The sequence below is a fragment of the Trichosurus vulpecula genome, chromosome 2 (assembly GCF_011100635.1).
Source record: "Trichosurus vulpecula isolate mTriVul1 chromosome 2, mTriVul1.pri, whole genome shotgun sequence".
NCBI lineage: Eukaryota > Metazoa > Chordata > Mammalia > Diprotodontia > Phalangeridae > Trichosurus > Trichosurus vulpecula.
This window is the reverse complement of record NC_050574.1, coordinates 31544937-31565322: the sequence shown is the minus strand read 5'-3', so window position 1 is coordinate 31565322 and position 20386 is coordinate 31544937. Positions and strand designations below refer to the sequence as shown.

Here is a 20386-nt window from a genome sequence, read left to right as displayed (position 1 = left end):
TCTGAGGGCCAGGTGGGAGTTACATAAAGTGAGCTGTGAACGTGGAGTCCTTGTGTTGGTCTGAATGAAGAAAGCGGGGAGCATTCTCACGCATAGCAAGGCCTCTCAGGAAGCTGAGCAGCATTTACAGTTTTACTTTTGATTTTTAAATTTTTTTTTTGAAATAGTCCAGTTTGTAGGTTGATTGTGACAAACCCAATCCTGGAACAGGGGGCATCATTTAGCCTAGTGTGAACTGAGAGGTCATTGTGTGATTCATATATGCAACATCACTGACCATCTTTGTCTTCCTTCATTTGGCTTTTACTCCTGGCTAGTATTCATTTGAAACATTATTAAGATGCTACGATGTTTATAGTAGGTCAGCTAGGTAGCACCATAGTACACAGGGCACTGGACCTGAACTTGGAGTCAGAAAGACTCATCCTCCTGAGTTCAAATCTGGCCTCAGACACTTACCAGCTGTGTGATCCTGGGCAAGTCACTGAACCCTGTTTGCCTCAGTTTCCTCATCTGTAAAATGAGCTGGAGAAGGAAATGGCAAAACCACTCCAGTATCTTTACCAAGAAAAGCCCAAAATGGAGTCATGAAGCATTGGACATGATTAAACAACGGAACAAAAATGTGTATAGTGGTACTGTACAAGGTATTGGAAACCCCACTGTACTTGCCTTTAAGAGCTGCCATTCTTAGGATACGAGTGCCACGTAAACATGAGAAATTATTGTTACTGTTTTCATGATATTCTCCCCATCTCTAGTTGTCTTATCACAACTTCACGGATAAGAAGCATTTGGCTACAAAGATGAGAATTCCTTCAGGGCCTGCTGGTGTGGTGGGAAGTGGACCTGGGTTCGAATTCTACCCTTCTGCCCTCAGTTTCCTTGTGTCCAATGAGAGCCTGGTTTCATTGATCCTTCAAGTTCTAAATCTATGATCATATCACAAGGCTTTTACAAGGACCTCTTCCATCTCATCCTTGCAAGCGATGTTGCTTTGATTATGGTTTACCATAGCATATCAGCACCTCCCCCCTTGCCAAACTGGTCTGTGGGAAATCTGCTAATGTTTCCCTTTTTACTCTGCAGGGCAAACAATACTCTGGTTTTCACTTCCTGACAGCCTTTTTCTAAGGTTTTGCCCAATTCTCTCTCTCTCCCCCTCCCTCTCTGCCCCGCCCCCCTTTCTCTCCCCCCCCCCCCTCCTTCTCCTTCTCCCTCTCCCTCTTTCTGTCTCTTGAGCTAGGGGAAGGAGAAGGGTTTTCAGCTTGATTTTTCTCCTCATCCTCCATAGGTGCCAGCAGGATTCACAGTGAAGAGGCATTTCCAGAGATGGTGTGTCCAATTAGTCATGACTAGTGCCCAGAGGGCCTGGGGCTAGAGCTCCAAACTATAAATAGAAGGTCTAGCACCTGGGCCGGCTGGGGCCTGGGTATCTATGGCAGAATCTCATTTCTCCTTCACGAGGGTCTCCTAGTCACACCCATACCTGGGCAGTCTAGTGCCCTGCTACCAGACCTCGTTCCGGTACTGATCCATCCAGCCTCAGATAGAACACTTCTGGTGATGGTGACCCACTATTCCCTGACGCTTCCCATTGTTAGGCAATTTTTTTTCTGACGCTGAACCAAAATCACCAGCTTCTACTTCTGCCCTTTAGAACCAAGCAGAACAGGCCCCTAAAGACTCATCCCTTCACTGTAGAGGTGGTCCCAAGAGATTGTGACTTCCTGAACATCACCCAGCTAGCAGGTGGCAGAGCTATGACTGAAAACCAGGTCTTTTTTGTTCTCACCAGGCTATCGAACCTTGTCTTCTTCAGCCCAAGTATCCACAGTCCCTTCTTTGGGCTGCCTCGGTCCTCATCCCCCTGCTCTGGATGTCCTCCAATTTGTCAGTATCTATTAACAAATGTGGCATCAAGAACAGGACATCATATTCCAGCTGCGTTTTGACCAGGGTGACCTCCCCTGTTCTGGACACTGTGCTTTTATTAATCCAGCCTGAAGATTGTAATAGCTTTTTTGGCTACCATGTTACACAGACCCCTTTTAAACTTGACATAAATTAAAATTCCCAGTTGTTTTTCAGAAAGACCGTGGTCTGACTGTACTTCTCCCCACCTCCTCTCCACCTGTACATTTTGAAGCTTATTTCTTAAACCAAAGCACAGATTTTTACATTTATCTTTGTGAGTGGTTAGGGGACCCGGATTCAAGTCCTAGCTCTGATTCTTGCTAGCTGGTCTGTTGCCCTGAACAATCTCTCAGTGAGATGCAGATGAGGTTCAGAGAAGGGGCTAATCTGCATTGGTGGAGGGAGTTTTCTCATTGGGAGTTCCCTATACCAATGGAATTACAGTCTGGGTTCCCTCTATCTTACCCCATACAAAATGGACTTTATTAAATTCTGTCCTTTGTTCTAAACTGTACATAACTTTTAGAAAATTTCCTAACTCTTGGCTAAAGTGTTCATTATCCTTAACAGATTTGTGGCATCTGACTTGGGGAAGTCATTTTATCTATGGCTTTTATCCAAGTCATAGACAATAATTTGCACCTGAATTGGGTCTGCTGGTATATAAAAGGCCACTGCTTTTTTCTATTCCAAAGGGATGGCAAACAGCAAGGATGCTACTGCTGTTTGATACTCAATTATAAGCCAGGCTTTTGGGTTCTGGGGATTTAAAAATAAAACAAAACAAGACAGTTCCTGTCCTCAAGAAACTTACAATCGATCAACCACTCACCCTTTCAGCGAGCCATCACACTTAGCGTACGGTATGCTTAAAGACAAAAAAAAAGTCAGCATAACTGATCTATACTTCAATAATGTCTGAAGATGTGCTCAGTGTACAATGCTTGTGAACCATCCCCTCTACAGAGCAAAAATGTCTTCTTTGAAGCCTTGCTAGATCTTTAGAAGTTGGCAACATTTACTTATAATTTTGGAGGGGGTGTTTTTCCTTTTGTTTATGTTGTTGGAGTCATTGTGTATATTTTGACAAGTATTAAGTGACAGCCCACAGTTATAATAACAACTGCTATCTAATAATGCTGTGAGATTATAAACATAAATGTTTTTAATTTCTTGAATATAAAATGTTCATGAAAACAACCCATTGATCGAAACAGGCATGTATTAAATACCTAGGGCGTACTAGGCATTGTGTTGGGTGCTAAGGATGCCAAAAGGATGAATGAAACAATCCCTACTCTTCAAGGGGTAACTGTTGAAGGGTCATGCAGCATTAAGAACTGGGAGGAGGAGCTTGAGATAAGTGGCAAAGGAAGGTAGGAAGAGACAGTCCATTTCCAGGGATGAGCGAAAAGCAATGCAAAGTCTTGGAGGCTGGAGGTGAATACTGAATTGGTGCAATAGACTGTTGACTCAGCTGGATTGAAAGAGGGATGGGCTCTGGAAAGATGCCTCCTCTTGCCAGGCCTAGTGCTTCGCATTTAACGGAGCCTAGCCATGGTGATTTTGACCTGATAAGCTTGAATAGTAAAGGTGGCCTCTGTCTCTCATGTTATTATATCCGTAGTACCTAGCACAATGCTGGGCATACACAGGAGGTGATTAATAAATGTTAAATTGAATTTAATTTTTGTTTTGCGTTAGATGTGGTGTCCATGGTTTTGAATCCTATCTTAGATGTTTACTAAGATATGTGTGCGTGGGAGAAAGTCACTTAATCTCACTGGGCTTCAGTTTCTTCATCTGTGAAATGGATTTTAAAAAATACTTTCTCTCTAAATGTCACAGATAGGGGTTACGCAAGCTTTACTGAGATCTTAGTTATTGTTTGACCGTGGCCTGCCTTTGGAGATAGTGGGTTCTTTTACCGTGGATGTCTTCAGGCAACACGCTTACATCCCTTGTCCTGGTGAGTTGTTGAAGGAATTCCTTTACAGTGAAGGGTTGGACTAGATGCCATCAATTTTGTAGGGAGGAAAAGGAGAGTGGATTTGTGTAACACCTGTGATGCGGCAAATAGTGTCTCTTTTATTCCTCACCACAACCTTGTGAAGCAGGTGCTATTACTGTCCCCGTTTTATCGTTGTGTAAGCTGATGTAGACCAAAACTAAGTGATTTAGTTAGTAGGTGTCTAGGCTGGATTTGAACCTAGCTCTTCCTGATTCCAAGCCCGGTGCTCTGTGCGCTATGGTGCCACCTAGCTGCCCGTATGAGTGCCAGATGGTAAGCAAGCACCACCAAGAGTGGGACCCTGTCCTGTCTCCTTCCGTGTCCCACACAGTATTCTGTACAAAGTAGGTGTTTAATAAATGTCCAATGTCCATTGACAGAGAAACAGCTGCAGCATTGTCTGAAGCCATCTAAGCCTTAATGTTTCTCACGTCATCTGTTTGGATAAACCAAGCAGGGTTGAGGCAGTGGTTGGTACCCGGATGGGAGACCCGCTGGGAATACCAGTAGGTTGTGAGTTAAGGCACTGAACCTGGAGTCACGAAAACATGGGTTCAGATCCCTGTCTCAGACCACTAAAGCAGGTACAGGCCACTTACCACCTTTATTCCTCAATTTCCCCATCTGTGAATGAGGGGTTTGGCCTCTGGCACTAGTTCCCTTCCAGCTCTGAAGAATGCATGTATGGACTCACATTTCTATAGGGATGCAGAGTTTGCTAATGAAACACTCTGGAAAGTGCTGTGTGTGTCTGCTACTGCTGCCCACGCAGAGCCTGTGGTTTGGTTAATATGGGTCTCTGCTGTTTGGGCTGCCCACTTCCATGTGACTTTTCCAGTGCTAGGCAAAGTTGATGGGCCAGGGAGAAAGTCATTGTTCCTGGATCATAGTCAGTGGGAGCAAATGCCCCTTTTTACCGAATCTCAGAGCTGGGGGGGGGGGGGGCAGGGAGGGGGAGGAGGGGGGCAGGACCTCCGACCCCATCTTAGCAGTAATCCCTTCTGCAATCTGGCTGGAGTTAACAACTGCTCTCTGCTTGAAGACCCTGTGAATGGGAACCCCTCCCATCCTTGTGGATAATAACTCTGGATGTAAGAAAAAATATTCCTAGTTGTGCATCTTCATAACCTCCACCCATCATTGTGTCCTAGCTCTGCGCTCTGGGGCCAAGCAGGACAAAGTTAATCCATTTCTTCTTAGCCTAAGCAAGGAGGCAGGATTCAAAGGGAGGAGGAAAAGGTAATTTACTGTGTGAGAAAAAGGTTCATAGGTGGACAGTTCAACTAGTCCAATTTGCTCATCTCACAGGTGAGGAAACGGAGAAGACTTGTCCAAAGCCACTCAGGTAGTAAGTGTCGGACCCAGAATCTCCCATATGCCTTCAGTTCACTGATAAACACCTTGATGGTGTTAAATATGTACCACAGGCTGCTTTCATCCTGCATTAGAATCAGGGTAGCTCATTGATGTGTGTTTCTCCATGTTATTGATGGGAATTCAGTGCCTTCTCATCCCGTGTGGATATTATCCACATCCTCCCATAAAGCCTCCAACGAGGGTCTGTCTATCCATTGGGCTAGGGACATTCTTCTGAATCTCTTGACATTGGATGTAGAATATAAGCTCCAAGAAGGGTCCAGTGGCTTTGTGGAGAGTGGGCTTCAAAGTCCTTCTCTGGCTTAGAGTAGCCGTATGACCCTGGGCAAGTCACATGACCTTTGCCAGTCCCCAGTTGTCTGGTACAGGGGTGGGGGAACCTGTACAGCAGAGGTGTCAGCCAGGCTGCTTATGGCCTGTGATACTCTCAAGTATGGCCTGAACCAGATTAAAACATAATTGGGAAATATTTAACTAAATAAGTTAAAGTACAAACACAGTGTATTTTAGAACTAAGTCCGTCCTTCGTGCTTTGGTTTCCCCCACTGCCATACACCAGTGAATTATGTAGATTGAATACAGTAATTGTATTATTCTGTGGAATGAGACAATGATATTGCTATGTAGTCTTTTTTCATTTAAATTTTTAACTTGTTACTATCTTTTGATTTTTAAATCACCTTCTCCTTTCCAAATATATCTCTTCCTCTTCTAGACAGAGAGCCATTGTAACAAAGATGAAAAAGAAAGCAAAAAAAGCAGCTCGGAAGCTAACAAACGGCAGCTGCGTCCTATAGTATACCCAGTGTTCTGCTTCCATAACTCTCCACCTCTGAGAGGAAGTGCGCCCCAGGGACCATGTGACCTCTCCATTAGGCTCACCCCCTTCCATACCTGTTGTTTCTCTCATTAGACAGGGAGCTCCTTGAGGCCAGGAACTGATTATTCTGTTTGTATCTCTGATGCTTTGTACACAGTAAGCGCCTAATAAATGTATTATTTATTTGTTCAAGGGATAGAGATGGATTTTCTCTCTTTTTCACCACTGAGCTCATTAATGGTCATTTGTATATAGTCTCCCCGCCCCTCCCCCCTTCTGTTTGTTCTGCCTGTGAAAAGATTTTGGGAAGAAAAAGGTTCATGGTCACTGGCTACCTGAGTGATCTTGGACAAATCACTTTTCCGCTCTAGGGCTCAGTTCCCTTGTGTTTAAATTGAAGTAGTTGGACTAGAAGCACCCTTCCAGTTCCATACCTACAATCCTAGGACTGGAAATATTTATCAAATTGAATTATGGAGGCGCAGCTAGGGGGCACAGTGAATCGAACACTGGCCCTGGAGTCAGGAGGACCTGAGTTCAAATCTAGCCTAGGACACATGACACTTACTGTGTGACCTTGGGCAAGTCACTCAACCCCAGTTGCCTTGCCTTCCCCCCTCAAAAAACAAACAAAAAATTGAATTATGGGACAAGGTGGGGGCAGGGCAATACTTCCAAAATGGGAGCCGGTGGCTCAGTAACGTCCAGACAAGCCCATCTGTTTGCATGTTAGAGATGAGTCATGCCGGTGATGTTACATCCTGTGTTAACATAGACAGAGACCTGAAATGTACCCTTCCTTCCTCCCCCTACCCTTCCAGATATCTGGGTACCCACAGCCTTGATCACGACTCTCCTTGGGAAGAGAATTGGGGGGAAGTATGGGGACAGTAAGGAGAAGGGAGGCAGGACTGTGGGCTGGAAGCTGGGAGGTGTAGGGCCATTTCCCTCAGGCAAGTTAGAGGTTTGCTCTGAGAGCTGACCAAGACCTTAAAACAAGATGAAACCTGCTTCTTTGCTCTCTAAATTCCTCATAGGTTTAGGGATTTGTACATCTGAGCTTGTCCAGACAACCAAAGGATCCCACATCCCTTCCTTTTGGCTCTTCAGGAAATGTCAGTATTTAAAAAAAATGTTTTGGATGGATTTCTGTCCACACTCTTAGGTTCAATTAAACAGTGTTAAGTGTGTGATAGGTATAGGATTTGGTAAAAGGATTCAAAGACAAAACTGAAAACCAGCTATTGCCCGCCCACAAGGACCTTATATTTTTCTGTTTTCTTTTCTAACAAAGGTTGGATGATGACTTCCTGGGATGTTATCAAGGGTGTGGTTTGAATTAGACGGCCTTCAGGGTCCCTTGGATAATTTCAGCCCATGGTTAGGAGCTAAAGGCTGTTTGACATTGTTAATGATATTTTAGGGGAAATACTCTTGAGCAAAATGCTTGGCACATAGTTGGTGCTTGATAAATGTTCACTGAATTTGAAGATTGGTCTAGATAGACCATAAGATCATAAACTTAGACCTAGAAGGGACCTTAGAGGCTATCAAGTTCAAATCTCTCATTTATTCTTTAGGAAACTGAGGCTGAAGTGACTTGGCCAGGATCGCACATCCTGTCAGAATCTGAAACAGGATTCGAACTCAGGTCTTTTCAGACATCTCTTCTAAGTCAGAAATTTTCTGATTCTGGTCAACAGCCCAAGGACTTGTAGTTGGCAAACATTGATAGCCTCAAAGAGCAGTCTCCAGAAAACATTATTAGCTCAGGGAAGTTTTTTGAGCTCCCACTACTAATTGATTTGTGATGAGATAGAATCCAAAGGTTCTCTCTGGATTGGTTTCTAGGTAGATGGTTCTTTCGGAGATAGCAAAGGTGATGGACCAGACCTTGGAAATAGCTCCAGAAACATGGTCACTCCCATCTCCACACTGAGGTTTCTTAGAGACTTTGTATGAGAGTCTCACTGTTCACCATGGACTTCAGTTGGGTTCCAGTTCTCCACCAATTTCCTATTTAAAGAGCAAGAAGTGGGTTTCACAATTGCTGTGACCTAATTTTAGGCAGGTTACAGCCAAGGCTAGTCATTTGCTTATTTAAAAAACATACAGTTACAATTTCCACATTAGCAAATCCATAGTACTTTTCATTACATGTATGAAAGTCACTTTTAGGGTAGGATTTATTTTTTTAAAATCCCTAAAAATATAGCACAAAGCTTTTTATTGTGCGTTGTGTTTTTTAGAACCCTTTCCCCCCAGATGTATTTATTTTTATGGTGTTTTGAGAGAGCAGAGTTAGAAACGCTTTCCCCTCCCATGGTGAGGAAACCTGTGACATCTAGGTGTATATATATATGGCTTTGGACATCCTCTCTTTCCTTCTTGTCACAGAAGCTAAGTTTGAATTCTGTGGGTTTTCTTTAGAAAAGATGTGAAGTTTGAGTTGCTTATAATCCAGGTTTAATTTTATCTCCAGCCTTCAGCCTTTTTCCCCCTCCTTCTCTCTCTCTCTCTCTCTCTCTCTCTCTCTCTCTCTCTCTATATATATATATATATATATATATATATATATATAATTATTTTTTTTTAAACCATCACCATTCAGGATAAAAGGTTTGGTCAATTTCAGTTTGGAATATCCTTGAGGGTGAAATTGAAGCATTCGCAAATTTCTGTTGTTGCTTTCACTCGTGTGTGTATGTATGTATGTGTGTGTTTTTTAACTAGATATAGCATTTAAAATGTTGAAGTTTTTGTCTTCTTAAGATAGCAGTGCAAATAATCATATCAGCTCACAGTACCATTTATGCTCCATTGTAAGGGGTGGGGGGGATATTTTCCTTCTCCTGCCTTAGCCCAAAGGTAAGGAGAATGGAAAGCCCAACCAATTACAGGACCCATTAGATATGTAATTGGTCCTAAGTCTGGGATTTCCCCCCCACCCCCCACCCCCGCCTTGTCATGAGCTAACATCTCTCCTTTGTGTTGGAATACAGAAGTGCCTCAGCTGGGAGAAATGTTGTACGTTTCCTCCCTCCAGCCCCTCCCCAGTTGGCTTCAAGGGTAGGGTAGCAGGGCTTTTGACCGTGTCTTTCTCACCTGAGCTCCAGACAGCAAGCGGCCCTGGGAACTGTAACAAGATGATTATCATGTGAGAAAAAGAGAGAGAGGAGAGAGAGAGAGTGTGTGGGGCAGACAGAAGGGAGAGGCTGGAGGGAGAAGCAGCTGTCATTTCAAGCTTTTCCTTGGCGATTCTCGAGAATGATTTGGCATCCAGGATTTCGGCTGTTTTGATGCAAAGAAAAGCAGGGCTGTTCTAAGCCCGGGCTCGTGCATTCCGGGCTGTGTCCGCTATGTACTATGTTGCTGCTTTATACCTTTTTAATATCCTTTCTAGAATCAATCTACCGCCGAGGGGCCAGAAGATGGAGGAAGCTCTACCGAGTGAATGGGCATCTGTTTCAAGCCAAACGTTTTAACAGAGTGAGTACTGCTGTGGCCGGGAAAATGCTTTGGGGGCTGGGGTTGGCGGGGGGCCTGTGGGCTGGGGAGGAGGAGGGAGAAAGCTGGGGAGGGATTGATTGTGCCATTCTTCCGGGGCTGAAAAACAACAAGAGAGAGAGGAATGGGGGACAGAGATGGTTGCATGTGAAGCCAGGCTGTGTTGTATTCGGTGCATAATGATGAGAAAAAGTCAGAAGTCCTTGCATTATTTACTGTCTCGGGTGGATCATAGAAGCGCTTTATTTTCCAGCTCATCTTGACTTGTTTTCTCGATGTGTGTGGGTGGGTGTGTTTTGGTTGTTGTTGGTTTTTAATACAGTAATATTCCATGTCAAGGTTCCCCTCACCCCAGTTCATGATTGCCTCTAAAGACAGTTGAAAGGATTTACAGAAATATTTGTCTACCGTTTGTTGTTTCCTGTGGTCCATTTATTGGGGCTCTTGTAACCCTGATTGCTTAAAATTCTTGCAGCTAGGGAACCATGCTGCTGGGAATGAGATAAATAATAGTGCCCTTGTATTTTTCTTAAGCTGGAAACTGGGCTATTCAGTGCCTGTGAGGGTCTCCCAGGAACCTTACAAGAGCAGTCGACCTCATGGATAATGCTGAAATCCCAGCTGTGATCTAGTGTGTTCCGCCACAGTTATGGAGGCTCATGTCCCAGCTCCCATTTTTAGTTCTGTGGGGAGGCCAGGCAGGGATTGTCACCCCTAGTATACAAGGGAGTTCACTGAGACTCAGAGTGGGGCTGGGATTTGAACTTGGGTGTTTCTGATGGCAGGGTATATGCATGCTTTCCCATCATGGCAAAGTAAAAGCCATGGAACGTCCCATATTCTCAGGCATTCAGGTGGCTTATATTCTTCTCTGGGGGTATCATTCTGGCTGTGCATTTCCTGGTTTTTATTAAATCTTCCATGAATACAACAGATATAGGACAGATTTGAAATTTTTATTTTTAAATAATGCCGTTATTCAATTCAACTCAGATTGCAAGGTGCAGAATTCTTTGAAGGGTCGGATGGGGGCGGTGGGACCCAGACCTGTGATGTATCAATAGGGAATCTACAGATGAGGAAAGTCTCTCTGCTGAAACAGGTTGGCACCTTACCTCCAACTCATAGTCTCACAGTTTCCTCTAATACTCAGAGGGCAGGTGACTTCCTCAGGGTCCAACAGCCAATATATGCCAGGTGTAACATTTGAAATGAGGTCTTCTGGTCTCCAGGGCTAGTTCTGTATCTCCCATACTAAATAGCATGCTCTAAACCCCAGAATTAGTGAGGTCTTCTTTCCTCTGTCCCTTTAACAGCTCTTAACTTTTGAGCCTCAGTTTCCTCATCTGTAAAACATAGAATATAATACCCATGCCACCTGTCACAGGATTGTTTGAAGGCTAAAACAAGGTACTAGAGCAAATATACTTATTAACTTTAGATAACAGAGATTAATAGACCTTTAAAGCAAAAGAAATGTCTGTGGTTGTTTTTATGGAATCCATGTTTTTTAAATTACCAGGTACCGTGCTAGGCACTAGGACTACAGAGACTATAACAGTTCTTGCCTTCAGGGTGCTTACATTTTACTAGGGTGGCATAAAACACATAAACAGGCGAGCAAATATAACACTACTGAGCAGGGGAATGTTGGAAGTCTTCCCAGAGGAAGTGATAACCTGGAATGAGCCATTTTCAAATAAGTGAGGAAATGCTATCTGCAAATCCAGGGATCCTCAGGGCTTTTGAATATTGAGAGAGGTCGAAATCCTTTTAAATGCTCTTTGGTATCTAATGTGGAATGTGACTAGCTGTGGTGTATGTGAGTCATGAGTTGACAATATTACTTCTTCACTCTTGGTGTTATCGGTGGTACTGTTAATATGCTTCTGGGGATGCTTAGGGTGGCAGATGGACTTGGATTCGGCTTTACTTGTTGCTGTGGGATTGACCATCCTAAAACGTAGGCTTGAAAGGTAGCACAGTGGCTCGAACACTACCTTTGGAGACAGCAAGACCTGTATTTGAATCTTGCTTCATTCTGTGGGACTGTGGACAAGGACCCCATTACTGCTTACAGGAAGGAGGGAAAGAAGGAATTAAAGAAAGACAAGAGGGAAGGTGCAAAGGAAGAAAGGAAAGAATTGAGGAACTATGTGCAATAGACATTTATAGAGCCCTACAAGTTTTCAGATATTTTTCTGCTCCTAACCTTAAGCTGTGAGTCATATCCAATGGGCCCCATTCATTCTAGACAGAGCTAACTTTAAAGGTGGATTTCTGTGTGTATTTTTTAAAGCCTCCATGACACAGAGAACCAAATTACTACTCTCAGATGTTTGTAGCACCGCGTTTGCCATGAAGCTTTTAAAAAAGAAATGTGCTATAAAAATAAGCCTGTTTATCCTTCTCTGAACCTGGGCTGCTTGTCTCATTCCGTATCTGCGGCCAGCCTGTAAATTCCTGTCGTCCACCCTTTCCAAGTATCAGGAAGCAGACAATATAATCCTTGTTCATCTTTCCTCACTTTGTCTCTCAGTGAAACTTGTCTCCCTTGTCACTGATTGCTGCCTGGTAGAATAGAGAGGACCCAGAGGGAGGGACAGGGATGGTCACTTCACTACTCATTCCCTCAGTTTCCTTACCTGTTAAGTGGGGCACTTGCCTGACAACTCCCAGGTCTGTGTGGGAAAACTCTCCGCAGGCACAGAAAGGCACGTTTGGATGTGGAGTTGGAAGGACTCTTGACAAGAGTTGCAGGAACACGGGATATTGAGCTTGGAGAAAAGAAAACTCAGGTATCTCTAATGATCTGCGGGACTGTCATGTGGCATGGAGATGAGACTGCTCAGCCAGCATTTATTAAGCACCTGCTGTGTGCCAGGCACTGGGCTAAGCACGGAAGATACAAACAAAGGCAAGAGACAGCCCCTGCCCTCAAGGAGTTTACGGTCCTAATGGAGGAGATAACTCATTATGTACAGACAAGATAGACCCTAGTTAAATTGGAGATAACAATATGAGAGGAAAGGATTAGAGCAGAAATAGGAGCAACAGGAAAAGCTGAAAAGAAGTAAATTTCACCCCAACATGAGGGAACACTTACCAACCATTAGAATAATTCCAGTGTGGAAAGGCTGCCTCCAGAGGGGCAGCTTCTTCCTCACTTCCTCACTGAAAATATTTGAGCAAAGCCTTCGATGGTCACTCTGCAATGGATTCAACTCTGTAATTGTGTGATTCTGTGAAATTACTTAGCGCAACCCCCTTATTTGGAAAATAAGGAAACTGAGGCAGAGAGAGGGAAGTAACTTCCCCACGGTCATACCAGGAGCAGAGCCTGGTTTCCAGCCTCCTTCATGGAGTCACTCCATCAGCAAGCATTTATTTAAGTATTAGCTCTGTACCTGGAAGTGGAGATAAGAAGACAAAAGCCTGCCCTCTGGAAGCTCCCACTCTACTGTGGGAGACAGGATGTAACTATAGAAATATGTGCATAATAACAAATAATTTTTAGGAGAGACACTGGTAGCTGGGGCATCATCAGTAGATGCCTCCCAGAGAAGGAGGCATAAGCTTAGCTTCGAAGGAAAAATTTAGAGGAAATTTCTCCATCTACCTAAGAGATAGAAGTGAGGAAGAAGTGCATTCCAGGTGTGAGTTGTGGGTGGTCTGTGTAATGTGAGGAGGGGGAGAGGGAGAGATGGAAGAAGAGAGGGAAAAGGAAAGAAAAAAAAAGAAAGAAAGAAAGAGAAAGAGAGAAATGGGGAGGGTGGGGGAACTTTGTGTGGGAGGGACAGCAAGAAATCTGATTTAAAAGCTTAAAATGTGTGGAGAGTTTTCTATAATAAGGCTGGAAAATCATTGGAGACCAATTAATTGTGAAAGGCTTTCAATGTCTGCGGGAAGGCAAGGCGGTGTGGTGAACACAGACTTCACGCTATCCGTGTGATTTTGGGCAAATCAACTTAAGCTTTCCGATCCTCAGTTTCCGCATCTGAAAGATGATTGAGAATCAGTTAGGATTAGAAGGTAGCTCACAGGCTGTCCAGTCCCACAACTTACAGGTGAGGAGACTGACCTGCTATACCTTTCGATGTATAAAAATGAAGACCCATTAAGCTTATTACAGTATTCCAGGCCTTTATACTTGGCTCCTGTGGTGGGTAGCTAAAGAATAAAACATTAGCTTTCCAAGTGGTATGAGCAAAAAGAGTAGAGTCGGTGTGGTGTTGGAGAGGGCTGGAAGGAGAAGACCTGGATTCGAATTCTGGTTCTACTCCTTCCGACCTGTGTGACCTTGAGCATACTCTTAAGCTTTCTGGGCCTTTGTAACATGTTAGGGATTGGACTGGTTGGACCCTTCTAGCTCTTGATCTAACTTACCTTGGGCAATGCTCCATCCCCATTATGATTCATTTTCTTTCTTTCATTAGAATTTTCAACCAAAGCTTCTATTAGAAATAAGCTTTTTTTTTTTTTAAAACTATAGTATGAAAGAAAACATAGCAGGTTAGCCCATGAAAGTTTGGACTCTTTCTATGCTATTTAATATTTTTTTTAAAAAGCAGTTATTACTATTTTTTACGTAGAGTTATCCCTTCCACATCGCAGGGGTTAGATATATGGAACTCCATCATCTGGAAAAATCTGTGTAAAATTTTTTGGACCTCTCTTTCTACCAGAGAAGAAGAAATATATTTATGGTACTTAAAGGTAAAATATGTTGATGTTATACAATGCCATACATATATTTTATGGATTTCTGAGTTTCTAAACTTTTTCTTTGCTGTCTGCTGGCCTTCACGTGTCATCTGCACCTTCAGCAAAACTCTCCTAAAATTGCCATTTAATATCTCAATCCAACCCTCGCTATATCAAAACTATGATGGGGAAAGTCACGGTGTGGAAAGGATAACTATTTATACATCATTCACCTTTCTCTCTATATCCTGTCCCTTACCTCTGGAGCCATTCCTTCTAACATAGAATATTAAAAAGAGATAAAAAGTGGTTTAGCAACATTTGGACTTTATCTCTAGTTTTCCGCCGCTAGCCCCCCTCACTTCTACAAAGAAGCCAAGGAAGTTTGGGGGGGACGAATGTAATCATTATAATTATGCAGCATTCAATTTCCACTGTTTTATTGTTGTTTACATTTTACTTAACTTTGCATCAGTTCATGTAAATCTTCCCGTACTTCCTTTAATTCTTCACAGTGCGGTGATATTCCATGATATTCACATGACACAGTCTGCCTAGTTCTTCTCCCATCTGTGGACATACATCTACTTTATTCCCAATTCTTATACCATACTTATACCATTGATCTTTAAAGATTTTTAGGGGGAGGTGGGCTTCATTTTTATTTATTTATTTCTTTTTAAAATTAATTTATTTATTCTATTTTATTTATTGTATGTCTGTGTGGAGGAGTAAAAAATATAGACTGTCAAGGAAAATTATTTTCAAAAGAAAGAATTATAGGAGAATAGCCCTTTCAGACCTCAAATTAAACCATTTGCAGTAATCATGAAAAAAAGTAGAAGGATAAATCAATGGGACAGACTGGAAAAAGAAGAATCAAGAAATAATTGAATTCAGTGTTCGATAAACCCTAAAACATAAATTACCTCGGAAAGAGCTCCCTGTTTGACAAGAATTGCTGGGAAAATGAGAAAGCATTCTAGAGGATACAAGCATCAATCACCATACATCACAACAGACTCTAAATGGATCAGACTTGAATGCTAGGACAGAAATCAAGATAACCCTTGACCTCAATGAGCTGACATTCTCTTAAAGGAAATAAATGATATGCATATAAGGAAATATCAAGTAATGGGGAAGGCAGTAGCAAATGGTGGATTAGGAAAGACCTCAGGAATGAACCTGGCATTTGAGCTGGGCTTTAAAGGCAGCAGGAGATTCTTCAAGGCAGAGGTGAGGATGAACGCATTCCGGGCATGGGTCACTGCCTGTGTGAAGGAATGAAGCCAGGGAAGGAATGCCGAATACAAAGACAAGTAGGCCAGGCTTCCTGGCATATAAAGTACCTGAAAGGGAGTAATGTGACCTCCTTTAAAGGACCCAAGAAATGTATGTGCCTAATAATCATCCGCTTTTTTTCTTCTTTGTTTCTTGCTTACCGAGCACCTCACTCAAACCTCATTTTTTTTTTCCTGTGATATGTGCTGGATTTTTTTCTCACCTGATATTTTGAGGCTCCTTGTTGATCACACTGCTTTTCTCATGTTAATTGTGGGAGCTTCTAAGAAAATGCTCCCTTTCCTCTGAGCAGCAGGCCCCAGCAGCTACATGTTTGGTATTTTTCGAGATTTTTTTTTTTTGGTTAGGTCTGGCCAGGCCAGAGGACTTTCTTAAAACCCCGGAGGGAAGGACTTTCAACCTGGCCAAAAATACGCCGTTTTGTCAGCTTGTGGTAGATGTCCACTGTCAGCTTTGTCCACATGCCAGGATCAGAGCTGAATTAAAACAAACAAAAAAAACCCCACAACAATAACTTCCCAAACAAGAAAAACAAAAAACCTTGCCCTACAAAGAAACAATTCTGAATACCAAGAAGAGGACTGAGGAAATGCCACATTCACTAATAATTGCCTCACTTTGCCCCAATAGAAAGCAACTTTTTGGAATTCTGGGAACTCTTCTTTGATCACAAAAGATGCTGTTGTAACTTCTGTGGAAGTCGGTGAATCCCAAAATGTGATTTCAGATACACGCGTTCACAGTACGCACATCTATGTTACACACAAACATGCATACGCATACTCTACATGCACATACATACTATAAACACAGAAGAGTTTCCAATGTTGCCACCTCGGTCTGGCTTCCCTTGTGTACATTAGAAGGTGCAGTTCATTCTGGGCAGCAACAGTCGGAGAGACGCCGGCGACCCACCCACAGACCGAGAACATTTTCATTGGGGTCTGCCCTGAATGAAGCATTCATTCCGTTCTTGGCCTCAGCTTCCATATTTCCTTTCTGGATTATTTTGCAGGTTATAATAACCTTAAAGCCCAAGGTAGCATGGTCAGTGGGCATCAGATCCGCGGTATCCTGGGCACTAATTAAGCATTTGGTTGAATGTAGTTCTGTGCTGGGGTAGATGTGGAAATAAAAACAAGGAGGGTCCAATTCCATCTTTTTATAGAGAAGTAAAGTGAGAATCATGGAACTGTAGATTTAGCGTGATTATTGGTACCCCCAGGAGTCATCTAGACCAACCCCATAATTTTATAGATGAATACCATGAAGATCATAGAATACAAATTTAATGTTAGTTGGGGAACCCAGAGACCATCTAATCCAACCCCCTCATTTCATAGATGGGACAGTAGAGAGAGCATTGGTCTTGGGGTCAGGACCTGAGTTGAAATCCTGCCTCTCAGAACCTTACTTGCGTTGTTAACTCGGGCAAGTCAGTTAGCCTTGTCTGCCTCAGTTCCTCATCTGTCAAATAAACTGGAGAAGGAGATGGCAAAACTACTCCTGTATCTCTGCCAGGAAAACCCCAAATGGGGTCACGAAGAGTCAGACATGACTGAAGCAACCGAACAGCGCCAACCACCACCTCAGACCCCAAAGCCACTGTGCTGTCTGTTCTACCACATGGCGTATTAGTCAGCTTATTTAGTGTCCTATGATTCCTGCTCACGGGCAGCTGGAGGCCCAAGAGGTTAAGGTGTCCGTGGTCATAATTGCTGGAGGGAGAGGGAAGAATTATTTGAAAATCTCCATTTTACAGTAGAGGAAGCTGATTCAGACAGAGGTTAGGTGACTTGCCCAGGTCTTAGGATAAAGACCCAAGTCTTTATCCTAAGGTCCATAGACCCATAGGTCCATGGATGGATTTCATGTGGTCCGTGAACTTAACTAAGGGTAAAAAATATTTATCTTTATTTTCATTTAACTTCTTCCTGAAGTTTAGCACTCCCTTTATGAATGTAGACAGAAATACTTCTTCTGAGAAAGGGTCCTCAGGCTTCACCAGACTGTCACTGGGATCCTGGGCGCAGGATAGGTTCTTAAGAACCCTTGGGTCATTGTGGCCATGGTGATCTTTGCTATCTTTGCCTATCTGATGAGACTGTTTCGTGACCTTTTCCCAGAGCAAAGTTAGCTCCTTCTGTCCAGACATGTGGGCCTTCTGGCCTCCAACACATCCACCACCTGGCATACCCCCTGTCTAGTCCACACGGTTCACTGAGAGTCTGCCCTCTGAATTATTGATGGTGCCTGACTTTCCTAATTTCTCCCCAATGCATAGAAAGTTTCCTTTCCGTGGGCCCTGCAGAAGCCTTCTTGATCTGTTTTTTAGCCTTTCTTGTCATTTTTTGTTGAGCCTGTGATATGTGTGTCAGTCATTTATTCAAAAAAAGCATTTATTAAGCCCTTATTGTGTGCCCAACTCATTGTTAACTGCAAATCTCTGCTAATATCATCTATACCCAGCCTTGCACACCCGCCGTGATTGCTTACTTATGCTCACTAGGGATCTTCCCATTGCCTTTTGGTCCCAAAGACTGGCATTCTGTGATTCACAATTGATAACCATCTGGCGTGGTGTAGTCCATGAACATTGAAATTAAGCAGATAACCTTTGACTACAATGAGCGGCTTGAAATCATAGGAAATGCTACATTACATGACTTAATGAATGGCATCCAATTCTCAGTTCATCCAGTAACATTCTGTTGCTCCGTCCTCGTCCATCTGCACTGATGACTCAACAAGCTGCCACCTCACCGATTGTCATGGTCTGAGAAGTAGCCCGTTTTTTAAATCCATTTGTTTTTTTTCCTGCGTGGATTGTTGGGCCGGTGGCTTGAAGAACCATGGGCCTCTTTAAAGGAAAGATCCTGTAGCATTAATGATCTAAGGAGGCTTCCTTGGAGGAGTCAGCGCCTTGAGTCAGAGGCTTGAGGGAAGGGAGAAATTCTGAGATGGGAGTGCCTTCCAAGTACAGGGTACAGCTTGTCCGAAGAAATGCACAGAGGCTGGGGATTAAATGTCTGATTCAGGCAACTATTTGGCTGGGACATAGAATAAATGAAAGGTACATACGCCAGAAAATGAAACCGGATTTTAGAAGACCCTAAATACCCAACCTATACATACACACACACACATTGTATTTTATAAAAGACACACCAGGGAGCTCATGAGACTGCTTGAGCAGGAGGGTGACGTGCTTAGAAATACCATGTTTTCAACTCTTCAGAGGAAAGATGGAGAGGAAAGTGTCTGAGCTTCACACGGACAGTCAGGAGGCTCTTGTTCTAGCCCAAGTCTGAGGTGGGCTCTGTGAGTGGATGTGAGACCAGGAGTTTCCCTTCTCTCCCCACCTCCCTCACCTCCCAGCTGAAATCCTCACTTTAATAAGAAATTTCTTCTGGCAGAAGTCTAAAGAGCTGCTTTCTTGTTTCCCTCCTGTTATGCTGGAGCTGTTTATGTTCATTTTTCCATAGAGAATCCAGCCTCTCTGCTTTGGGTCCATTTGCTAAGTTTGACTGGATCTGGTGTCCCAGGGACTTCTTTGAAATGTAAATGTACTCTTTAATTTTTTCTGTGAATAGGCCAGGGCTGGGTAGTTCTCACAATTTCCCATTTTAAAATCATAGCCTTTGGGAAGTCAGATGATACCCTGGAAAAATCTTTTTCTTCTTCTTTTTTTTTTTTTTTCCACCGTTTTGAGACTCCTGCCTGTAGCCTTATTTTCCACCTCTCCCACCCCCCCCAGCTTGGAGGCAGGCTTCCTGCTCCTGTATGGTCTCAAACACCAGCTCAGACATTTATTAAATGCCTGCTATGTTTAAGGGACTGGAAGAAATTCAAGACAGTGCAGAAAGCATTTATTCAGGTCTTAGCATGAACCAGGGAAGAGGTGCCATGTTTTTCAAGGGCTGGCCTTGGACTCGGGATGATGGGATGACGTCTCCAGTGGTGGGAAGAATTTCCTCGCTGGAAGTTTCTTGGACCAATGATGTCAACTCCCTACCCCCTTCTAAAAAAAAAAGAGAAAAACAAGACACCTTATTAGTAAGGAGGAGAAGTAGAGTGGCATGGTCGATAAAGAGCTGGCCTCAGGGCCAAGAAGGCCTGGGTTCAAATCTCGCCTCTGACTCATAGTAGCTGTGTGATTCTGGGTGAAATGATACCAGCTCTCAGTGTCCCAGGCAGCTCTCTAAGATGATCAATTTTCAGAACTGTCTTTCCTCACTGGGCATCTCCCTCCCTACCAATGTACCCGGCACTGCAGGCATGGAGGTAAAACAGTCTCCCCTTCAAAGGACTTCCATGTTAAGGAGTGGAGGGGAAATGTGCCTGTAGAATGTATCAGTCAACATTTATTAAGTGCCTACTGTGTGCCCCTGTACTAATTGGCTTCTCGATTATGTCGCTGAAGTCAAGTATATTGGACAAGTGACCTCATTCCTTTCTTCATTCAAATAGGGTCCGGGCTGTACTATGCTTGTTCAAAGACAGAAAGGGGGAGAGGAATTCTTGCCCTCAAGGAGCTTCCAGTCTAATAAATAAGTCTGTACAAAGTAATTTCAGACTGGGGAGGTTATTAGCTGCTAACTGTGGGGGAATTAAAAGAGGAGAACCCTGAGCCGAGCCTTGCAAAGCACTAGGAATTGCAGAGAGAAAGAGAGCAGTCCTGGCATGTGGGACAGGAGATCTAATGTCATTTACTGGGAAATAGGGCTGCTAGGTGGTACAGCGGA

General features: G+C 43.4%; 1 protein-coding gene across 2 annotated transcripts in view; it reads left to right on the top strand.

The window, feature by feature from the left end:
* The window catches only part of PRKCZ (protein kinase C zeta), a 226316-nt gene that overhangs the window by 140393 nt on the left and 65537 nt on the right, over positions 1–20386 (top strand). Inside the window, exons 1-2 of one of the 2 annotated variants that reach the window (XM_036744758.1) lie at positions 9267–9282; positions 9529–9614. Coding sequence is in view for 1 of the 2 variants with exons in the window: in XM_036744757.1 (XP_036600652.1) it covers positions 9529–9614 (86 nt within the window). In the remaining variant the exon portion in view is untranslated. Of the gene's footprint in view, positions 1–9266; positions 9283–9528; positions 9615–20386 lie in introns of those variants that run through there. The other variant, XM_036744757.1, reaches the window with a different exon arrangement.